A 10675-nucleotide genomic window follows, 5' to 3' on the forward strand; every position below is an offset into this window, starting at 1 on the left:
TGCCGTGGGACCTTTTATCCTGATACACAAGGACTGTTAAGGCCAAAGTCCGTTTAATCTTATAAATATGTCACGTAGTCGCCTCAGTTATCCCCAGAGGCATTTACACCATCCACAATGACCAACGCAACCTGGAAGGGACTGAGGGCTCGCTGCTGGGCAGTACAGTGGGCTCAGCCTGCTCCAAAGTGAGTGCCTCACAGGAGACCCTTCAGAGGGCTGGCCCCAGCCGCGTACTCATGATTGCTTTTTAGCAGAAGTCATGGTCGCTGAGGCCCTGGGTTTGGCACAAGCACAGCTGCCCCCAGAGCACAGTTCTGGTGGGTGGGGCCATGGCAGACCTGGCCCCAGAGTGACAGCAACCAGCGGGGGACAGCTTGGCTTTCAATACCATGAAGACAAGCCTGTGGTGGCCCCTAGTGCCTTCTCCCCCAGAACCCACCAGACACACACTGTAACAGAACCTGGAAGGAAAAGGGGCAGGGGTGAGGCCTTGCTGGCAGCCCCGCGCAGGCTTCCTGACCTCCAGCTGTACTGCCATCCGTAGCAAACGAGATCCCCGCAGCCCTGGGAACGTTGAGCCTTGGTCCCGCCCAGCTTCTGCAAATGCCCTGGTGCTGCCCTCCAATTCAGAGGACATAAATATGACTTAAATCTAAGCCCTGTCCCTTTTTCCAACATGGGTGAGACTTGGGAGTGCCGCTGGGGGAAGGGGCAGTCTCTGGAAGACACGGAGCCACACCACCACTGGAGTCATCACAGCCTCCAGCTCTGCCTGGCTGGCTTTTCTCGTGAAGGATCCCGTCTCTTCTCCCAGATCAAGAAAGATCCTCCTCTAAGGTTGTCCCAGGTTCCACCACCAAGCTGACCTAAGCTGCCCATGCCCCCATTCCTGTAGCCTGAGACCTGTCAGATGTCATCTTCCATGGTGCCACTGTGCTCGCTAAGAAGGTACCACTTCAGCCTGTCGGGCAGAGGCAAGGCTTTGACCTTCACGTCCACAGGCCACGGCTGAAGGTAGAGCCGGATGGACACACGGCACAGGTGCTTGAGGGGCGGGGGATAGCTCTCCAGCTGCCTCAGGGAGTAGTGGAGCGCCTGGATCTTTTCTGCCAGGCTGCCCACAGGGTGGATATCGAAGTTTTCAGGCAGCTGGAGTTTCTGAGAGTTGGTCACCATGAGGTCCAGGACAGTCTCAGCTTTGCGCAGAAGGTCCGCGTGGCTCTCGTCTTCCGTGCAGCCTGGGTGGGAACAAAGCCTGTCGAAGATGATGTGGAAGCCGGACCAGCAGGACGCGCCGTGCAGGGAGCAGTTGTAGGCGGCTCCGGACTCCAGCAGGAAGCGCAGGAGGGGGAAGTGCAGTTTAAAGCTCTTGAGGCAGATGTGGGTGAGGGACTCGTGGGCCGGGCACTCACTGGGGTCAGCCCCGTGCGCCAACAGCAGCCGTGTGACTTGGAAGCAGAAGCGGTTGATCATCTGGGCCTCCTCTTTGTCCCCTCCCACAGTCTCACCAAGCAGGAAGATGATGCAGGTGAATACCGTGTCCCCATCTTTGGTGGTGGCCTTGACATCGGCCCCTAGAAGAGCCATAGAACAAGAGATGCTGGGAGAAGGCCTGCAGCCCTGACACAGCGGCAGCACACACTAAAGGGGCAGGGACAGCCCGCAGACTGAAGTGCACACGACAGGTGAGGGGACAAGGCCTCGGAACGCGCCCGCCTCACCTCCTTCCAGTAGGAGCCGGATGTTCTCAGTATTGTGGATCTGCACCCCGTCACTGCTGGCCAGAGCGTGGAGCAGAGCGGTCTTTCCTAGGGAGGGAGGAAGGGAGAGCGAAGAGGAGCGGGAGGCCAGGAAGCCCCAGTCAGGGCAACCCAGACACAGAGCATCAGAAGATGAACTTTCAGAGACAGCTCTCAGCTTGGGGGAGGGCTGAGGGTGACGGGCTGCTGGCCATTCCCTTTCCACCCAGAGAAGTGGGAGTGGAAAGGCCAGGAAAAATAGGATTTTTCAGGACCCAAGTGGCTACCTGAGATGCGGGCTGGGCCTCTCCTGCCAGGCAGCCATTGTTTCTTGGAAGCTAAACGCACACACATACCCTATTTCTTCCTATAGACGGCCCTTGAGGGCCAGCACAGGGACAATGACTGCACTGCCTCTCGAAAGCCTAAGCTCAGCAAGTCGGCAGAATTCCCATGTGCCCAGCTGTGCTGTGCCACCAGCCAGGGCCAGCATCCAGCCTGCCCACCTAGCTGTCGTCCTGGCACACCCTGGGGGTCCCCCACAAGGTGCCTGGGGGCCCAGCTGTCCTGCTTTCCTGCAGGAGGCACCCACCATGCTTGTCAGCAGCATTGACGTCCGCTCCAAGGTCCAGGAGACGCTGCAGGCAGGGCAGGCGCTCAGGCTCCTCGCTGGCCAGGTCCAAGGGGCTACTCTCATGGATCTGAGCCAAGCAAGCACAGCCAGGTTGGCCTGGGAAGCTGCTCAGGCCCCCGCCCCCCAACTTCAAAGCAGGCTGAACTGGCACTCACCCGGTCCCGCCGATTAATGTCGGCCCCGTGATGCACCAGCAGCTCCACCATGTCCGGCTGGTTCCGCAAGACGGCAATGTGCAAAGCCGTGTAGTAGGTGACTGGGTCTGAAGGTGCAGATGCAGCTTGTGTGGGTCCTGCCTCTCCACATTCTCATGGGGCCCCCGACCCAGAGCCCAGCCCCACACTCACACCTCAAGTGTCCAGAAGCCACAGGCCCAGGCTCCTGTCACCATCAAGGGTTAGGACAGAGCTGTCTCACCAGATACCAGAGGGCCCTTGGGATGTTCTAGTGGGCACAATACTTAAGATGTTGGGGCTTTAGTTTCCTCTTCTGTAAGAGGGGACCATAAAACGGGGCACCCTCTCAGGATGGCTGGGAGCCGTATTAGGCTGCAGCTCCGTGGCTACCCCACTCTGTAGGCCTGGTAGTAACAGCCAGGTTCTCCAAGCTGGTCTCCAAGGCACTGGCTTCAGAACCCGCCCTCCCGTCTCAGCTCCTTGACCCTCCAAGAGCCCAGCAGCCTCCAAGCCTGTCTTCGGATGGGGAAAGGAGATGTGCCTGGTGGCATCAGGCCCCCAGGAGGTTACAAGGCAGCCCTGCCTGGCTCCTGACTAACCCTGCCCTCCCTGGGGTGAAAGCCAGAGAGAAAGGTGCATGGCTCCATCTCCACCCCTGGCACTCAGGAGCCAGAGCCAGCATGTCCTGCCGTGACTGTGGCCTGTTTTTCCCTCTCTCTATGGCATGAGAAAAAAACACAAACTGACTCAGAGTTAAGTGGCAGAAAATTACCTTCCCTTAGCTCTGGGCACAGTGCCAGCAGCCACATTTTCAGGTTAATGGAAGTGGGGATTAATCTGGGAGCTGGGGAAAGTTTGCTAATCAATCACACAGTAGAAGCAGCAACACTGGCTCTTGGAACAGAGGTGGGAAGAGCCATGTGAAAACCCGCATGGTGTGGGAAGCCACACGATGGGAGTTTCCTTAGTTGCTGCCACCCAGGAAATAAACTGTGGGGGAGGAAGTCATTCCTCAGAACCCGAGGCTGGAGACATGGGCGCCCACTCAGCACAGGGCCATGTTTAAGCCGCCTCCCCACCCCCGGGGCTCTAGCTGACCTTCAAAGTTGAGATTGGCCCCATGCCGCAGGAGAACGTCGGCAGCTCGTGTCAGCCCCAACTCAGCCATCTTGAGCAGGGCGTTGCTCACGCCTTCCTGGTAAAAGGGAGAGTGGGCTTTCCTCTCCAGCAGCTCGGTGAGAACAAGGATTCGGCTCTCCTCGCTGGTGACATAACTGGGTCTGCGGCAGGACAGAGGCTGAGGGTAGGCACAGCTGTGGGACCCGCTGACCGGGCAGCCTGTGGGTGCGTGGCCTTTGGTGTCCTGCTGCAGTCAGCAAGCAGGGGCCCGGCTCTGTGGGGCACGGAGGCTTGGGAGAAGCTCTGAAGTAGAGAGGGCCAGGTGCATCTCTTAAAGACGGGAGCAGACTCGGATTTGCAGAGAACGGGCTGGGCCTGTCTGCTGTCTCCTCCCAAGCTGCCCAGAGTCTGGTCCCAGGCTTGGGTACAAAGCCTCACACACCTGGGCTGCTGGGACTGAAGGGAACCCTGGAGGCCAAGAGCCCAAGGCCGACTCTGACTCTCCCTCCCCAGAAAGCCCTTCGCGCTCAGAGCTGCAGGACTGCAGCCCCGGCAACCCCCGCGGCCAGGACAGCAACGCGGCGTCCTCCCTCCCCTCACACTGAGACCTTTAGCTGATATTGATGAAGAACGCCAACGTTTCCACCAGAGTCCCTGGATGGAGAGACTCATCATAACCACATGCTGGAAATTCCAGCTGACATCCCCCCAGCACCGGAGCGCCCTTCCCGCCGCGCTCTCCTCCCTTCCACCTCGGGCGCCGCTGCAGTCCCTCCACTGCAGCCCCCGCGCCAGGACGGCGGGGCCTTTGCTGAGCCGCTGGTGGACCCCAGGCGCCCAGTACCCTGGGCAGTGAAGGCGGAATCGCCCCCGACACCCTTCCCGCAGGCCCACGATAGACCAGCTCTTGTCTAGGAAGGTGCAAACTGCTACAAAAGCCCCCCTTTGCACTGCTCTGAGGCCTCGCGGCTTCCACCCTGCTCCCCTGCCAGGACCCGAGCGGGGGGTGGCACAGGACGGGCAGGCGACAGGGTGGGAGCTGAGGCGGAGGCCCTGCGACACCCGCGAGCCCCCGCCCTCGAGCCCTCCCTGCCCTTCGCCGCCGGCTTCCGCCCGTCCCTTCCTCTGTCAAGCGGGTTCCCGCGGGGTCGGAGCGGCCTCGGCCAGCCCACGGGAGGGGACGAGTTACCGGTCCAGGGACTCCTGCCGCTCGGGGTCCTGGATCCCCAGGGAGCCCAGAATCGCATCCACCAGCGGCTGGTACTCGAAGATGATCCTCCGGAAGCCGTGGAGGAACGGCATCGCCGCGGGCCCCGCGCGGTAGGGCGGCTGCGCTTTCCGCCGAGGCCGAGATGCCCAAACGCGGACCAGAGCGCTGCAGCGGCCACGGACCCCACCTGCTCCGCCGCTCCAGTCCCTGCGCCCGGCCGGGTCCCTACCTCAGCCCAAGCCGCGCCCCCGCCGGAAGTGACCCTCGCACTTCCGGCCTGCGTCCGCTCAGGGCAGAGCGCGTGGCCACAGCGCCCCCTGCCGGCTCGGAGGACCTCGGCGCGTCTCGGAGGGCGGCCGGGAGGCGGACTGGGTCGAGGTCCAAGGGGGCGGCTCCAGTGGAGTCGAGGTCGCGGACCCGAGCCAAGCCCGATCCGAGACCGAGGCGGGCCCGCCCCTTCCTGCCAGGACCCGGCCCGGCCCGGCCCGGCTTCTCCCTGCGATCCCGCCCGCGGCCGCTGGGCGCCGTCCGAGTTCCGCCGCTTGTGCCCTCCGGCCCTGCCGCTGCCCCACTCCCGTTGGGCGCCTCTGAGCGCCGCGCTCATCAGCCACTGCCCCTTCCGGCTCGCCCGGCTCTCGCCTTCCCTGAGGAGGGGCCGGGCCACCTCTGTCACCACCCGGCCCGCTGACTGGAGTGAGGAGGACCAGGGTCCCCGCGTGTCCCGTCCTCAGTTCCTTATTCTCTGTCCCAGGGAGCACGTGGCCAGGCCGGCTGCCAGCCCTCTCCACTTCTGCCCCGATGGACTCAATGCATCTTGTGTATTTTTTAGAGGCAGGGTCTCGCTCTGTCGACCAGGCTGGAGTGCAGTGATCACGACTCACTGCAGCTTCCACCTCCTGGGCTCAGGCGGTTCTGCCGCCTGAGAAGCTGGGAGCACGGGAGTGTGGTACCTCCTGGCTCTGAATTTGGATTTCCTCGTCTGTAAAATGGGTATAATCCCCAGCACTTTGGGAGGCCAAGGCGGGCGGATCACCTGAGGTCAGGAGTTCCAGACCAGCCTGGCCAACAGGGTGAAACCCCATCTCTACTAAAAATACAAAAAAATTAGCCAGGCGTGGTGGCACGCGTCTGTAATCCCGGCTACGTGGGAGGCTGAGGCAGGAGAATTGCTTGAAACTGGGAGGTGGAGGTTGCAGTGAGCAGAGATCGCACCACTGCTCTCCAGCCTGGGCAACAAGAACGAAACTCTATCTCAAAAAAAAAGATATAATCACACTCACCCGAGATCCTGGAGCCAGTGCTCTGTAAGTGTCCGTGGAAGTGGAGTCCATCAGGAAGGAACCAAAACCCTCTGGATGAGGAAGGAGGGGGGAGTGGGCAGCCGGGTTGAAGCCCCCGAGGGCCGCACCAGCTTGGGCTTCCTAGAAGCAGCTCCAGGCCCAGGGTCCGCGGCTCCCAACACAGTTCTGCCTTGGTTCTCGCCGCAGGAAAGAAATATCTTCTCCCTGAGTGAAATCGGGAAATTCTCCTCACATGCAAGTGGAGACTTCCCGCTTGCCTTGGAAAAAACACTTTTCTGGAGTGAAGGTACCCCCTATCCCGCCACGATGTGAGCCTCCTCTACCACCTAGAGTCTGCACGGAGCCTTGACGTCTTCTTGGTCCTGGGAAGCCGAGGATGAAGGGGGCTTCCCCCGCCCCAGCCGCCCACATCACAGTGCTGGCCCCCGGGACCTCACTCCCCTAGGTTGGGTGCCTCTCCCTGGCACCTGCCAGACAGTGACAGTTGCCCAGCCCAGGAAAAAACATTTAAAGGCGCATTTCAAGGCAATCCGATGGGTTTTAAGATTAAACTTTTTTTTTTTTTTTTGAGATAGAGTTTCCGTCTTGTTGCCCAGTCTGGAGTGTAATGGCACCATCTTGGCTCATCGCAACCTCTGCCTCCCAGGTTCAAGTGATTTTCCTGCCTGCCTCAGCCTTCTGACTAGCTGGGATTACAGGCATGCACCACGAGGCCTGGCTAATTTCGTATTTTTAGTAGAGACGGGGTTTCTCCATGTTGGTCAGGCTGGTCTCGAACTCCTGATCTCAGGTGATCCGCCAGCCTTGGCCTCCCAAAGTGCTGGGATTACAGGCGCGAGCCACCGCGCCCGGCCGGATTAATCATTTTTAAGGCCCTCTATCATGAGCAAAGCAAACTGTGCAAACTGACCCACATGTCGGTCCAGCAATGAACCCTGACCCGCAAGGCTGAGGGGCAGCAGCGGCTGGTGACCGCTGGCTCTGGTGGTCGAAGCTATTGTCAGATCCAGTGACAGGCCCTCGGAAACCGTCCCCTGCCAGGCACTCAGAATGCCTCAGTTTGCTTCCTCTTCCATTGCCTAAAGGAGCAGGAGGAGGGCTGGGGGTGGGCAGCTGGGTTGAAGCCTCTTTGGGGCCACACCAGCTTGGGCCTCCCAGAAGCAGCCACAGACCGCAGGGTCTGCGGCTTCCCGCACATGTCTGCCTTGCTTCTTGCTGAGGGAAAGCAGTATCTTCCCAAGTGAAATTTTGCCCACAGGGAAATGGAGATTTGCAGCTTGCCTTGTAAAAATCAGAAGGGCCCAAATTCTCACCGGACAGTGATGAGCATCTGGAGGGGGCGACTCTGCGGGTTGGGAGGTGTCTGTCTCGACTGAAGAGCCCCCGCCCTCTCAATGGATCATAACGCCCTGAGCAGTGCGGCCGCTCTCAGGCGACCCAGGGGCTTCACCTCTTGAGCACACAACACATTTGATCACATGACACCGTGTCCGTGGCAGGCCAGGCCTTGGTCTTCCTACCTATGCGATGGCCCTCAGCCTTCAGGAGACGGAGGCCAGACCTACCCAAGGGCTCATGGTGAGGAACTGGGGGAGGTCAGCCGCACGGGGTCCTGGCAGAGCTGGGTGGGATGACTTGGTCTGAGCCCCACTTTTGCCCTAGGGCTGTGTAACAGGTGCTGCAAACCTGGTGGCTCAAAACAATGGAAATTCCCTTCTCCACAGTCCAGGAGGCTCAAAGGTCAAATTCAAGGTGTGGGCAGGACCTCGTTCCCTCCAAAGACTCCAGAGAAGGTCCCGTTCCTACCTCTTCCACCCCTGGTGACCACAGGTGTGCCTCGGCTTGGGACAGCAGCACCCCAGTCCCCACCCACCTTTGTCTCCACATAGCCTTCTTTCCTGTGTCTGCGCCACTGTCCAAATCCCCCTGTCCTTTTCAAATGGCCCCAGTCCCCGGATTCACAGGGCCCACCCAAAACCCCATCACAGCCATGGCTTCATTTGATGACATCGGCAAGACCCCTTTTCCCAACAAGGTCACATTCCAGGTGACAGGGCAAGGACTGAACATACCATTTTTTTTTTAGTTGGAGTCTCACTCTTGTCGCCCAGGCTGGAGTGCAATGGCGTGATCTCAGCTCACCGCAACCTCCACCTCCCAGGTTCAAGCAATTCTCCTGCCCCAGCCTCCAGAGTAGCTGGGACTACAGGCGTGCGCCGCCACGCTCGGCTAATTTTGTATTTTTGGTAGAGATGGGGTTTCACCATGTTGGCCAGGCTGGTCTGGAACTCCTGACCTCAGATGATCTGCCCGCCTCAACCTCCCAAAGTGCTGGGATTACAGGCGTGAGCCACCGTGCTCGGCATGAACACATCTTTCTGGAGAGCACACATTAACCCACTATCACGAGTGACCCAGGCCTGGCCCTTCTGGTCTCTGGGCCTTGGTTTCTTCACCTATAACCTGAGGGCCCTCCCAGCTCTGCCAGTCTTGGAGCCAAGGACGCCCTCCTTGATGTGGCTGATGGGCTCTGCCGGTAGAGAAGGCGTGAGGGGCCATTATAATAAGCATAATACGAGTTCACTTGTGTTTGCGGGGACGCTGCTGGGTGCCAGGCACTAGACATGCTGAACGCCTGCAGCACTGATCTCCCTACATCCTGGAAAGTAGGTGATATTCTTACCCCATTTTACAAACAAGCAAGCTCAGAGAGGGCTGGGCGCTCACCCAGGGCTGCACCGCGACGTTGGGGCTCCAGCCCTGGTCTGTACACCTCTCCAAGCTGGCCTCTGGGGCTTGAGTGTCCTCAGAACTCCTCCGGCTGTGGGCTCACGAGCCTGGACGTGCAGGAGGGGGAGCTGACCCCTGCCCTCTCACAGCCCTGGGGCACCACCCCGTGGAGCTGGCCCTGCTGTCCCCCCACCGCCCAGGCTCCTAACTTTAGAGGGCTTGGCGCCCCCTGACCTCCCTCCTGTCAGCAGGGCCAGCCTTGTTTCCTCCATCTGCCTCCCATTAGGGCTCTGCCACTCAGAGCCTCTGGCTCCAGCTCTCCGCTGCTCTCTCTTTTCCTTGCCTCTGCCACTCCCTGCCTGGCCCACCTCCAGGGATCTTCAGCGCAATCAGGGTTCTGGGGACAAGGACCCAGAGCTCAGCCCTGTCCCTTCCTCCTAATCCTCAGGGAGTTTGGGAGGCACTCTGACTGACCAATGTACAGAGGAGATGACCTTAATATATAAAGAACTGCTGAAAATCAACAACAAGAAGGCAAAAACACCAATAGAAACTTGGGCAAAGAACACACACAGGCAAGTCACAAAGGATGAAAAATGGTCGAAAAACAGGGATGGACGCTCGGCCTCTCCTGCTGTCCAAATATGACGGTGGGCTCCAACAGAGCCCATTACACAATAGCAGTGCTATATCATCCCATTTAGAAAAGCGTGTGTGTGTGTGTGTGTGCGTGTGTGTGCGTCTGTGTGCAGGAATCATTCCTGAAGACCCCATGCTGAGATGTTAAGAGTGGTTGTTTTGGGTGCTGGGATCTGGGAACTTTTCTTTCTACTTGGATATATTTCCTCTTTTTTCTCCAATGAGAGAGTGTCTTACCTGAGACTCACTAATAAAACACTGTGTAAGCCCAGGGCAGAGAATCAGGCCCTGACACTCTCCCGGGTTGAAGGCAGACCCTGAACAGCAGCACGGGGCCCAGGCCTGTCCAGAAACCCTCCTTCCTTCCCAGCCCGTGGAGTGACAGCCTCCTCCTTGGCCTCGACTCGCAACTCACTCACTTGCCTCCCGAGTGGCCATGAGTCCGCCCGCCTGCCCAGGCTGGCTGCAGGAATGGCCAATCGCCAGCAACTGTGGCCTCTGCCTGAGTGTGTCCCGGTCCCATGCATTCAGTAAGAAGCTCAACATGTCTCACCCGCTCATCGCGACACCCCAGGAAGTGACCCCAGGACTCCTGTGTCACCGTCTAGGAGAGACCGCTGACTAAGCTAAGGTCAGTGAGGCAGAGGCCCAGGGAGGGGGCTTCACACCCAGGGCCTGGCTTCCAACCCCACTGAAGCCCCACGAAGGGCACCAGCCACCTGCCTGGCCCCTGTCCCATATGTGTGTGTGTCTGTCATACTCATACTTGCACACACACCACTCACCCACACTAGCACATGCACCACTCAAATACACTCATGCATGCTCACACGCACCACACACACCAATCACACATAACTCACACACGCACCACTCACACACCACTCACCCACACATATCACTCACACGCACCACTCACACACTGACACCACTCACACAGACATCACTCACACACTGACATCACTCACACACACATCACCCCCACACGCACCACTCACATAACCACTCACACACGCATGACTCACACCACTCACATCACCCACACTCACATGCACCACTCACACTCAACACTCACACACACATCACCCACACACATGTGACTCACACACACACCACTCACACAT

The 10675-nt window shown here is 59.3% G+C and overlaps 1 protein-coding gene across 2 annotated transcripts; it reads right to left on the bottom strand.

Moving 5' to 3' along the window:
- Positions 1-34: 34 nt before the first annotated feature.
- On the bottom strand, positions 35-5138 carry ASB6 (ankyrin repeat and SOCS box containing 6). 2 transcript variants are annotated; one of them, XM_032257551.1, is made up of 6 exons: positions 4861-5138; positions 3651-3832; positions 2532-2638; positions 2335-2443; positions 1725-1811; positions 35-1577 (listed from the first exon to the last, which is right to left on the bottom strand). In XM_032257551.1, the coding sequence occupies exons 1-6, from the start codon at positions 4971-4973 to the stop codon at positions 910-912; spliced, it is 1266 nt and encodes a 421-aa protein (XP_032113442.1). In that variant the 5' UTR covers positions 4974-5138; the 3' UTR covers positions 35-909. The 2 variants fall into 2 exon arrangements, with proteins under 2 accessions (XP_032113442.1, XP_032113443.1); XM_032257552.1 differs by lacking the exon at positions 2335-2443 and having other exon boundaries at positions 1473-1577.
- Positions 5139-10675: the final 5537 nt, after the last annotated feature.

The sequence above is a fragment of the Sapajus apella genome, unplaced genomic scaffold (assembly GCF_009761245.1).
Source record: "Sapajus apella isolate SASKATOON/1434 unplaced genomic scaffold, GSC_monkey_1.0 scaffold97, whole genome shotgun sequence".
Lineage (NCBI taxonomy): Eukaryota > Metazoa > Chordata > Mammalia > Primates > Cebidae > Sapajus > Sapajus apella.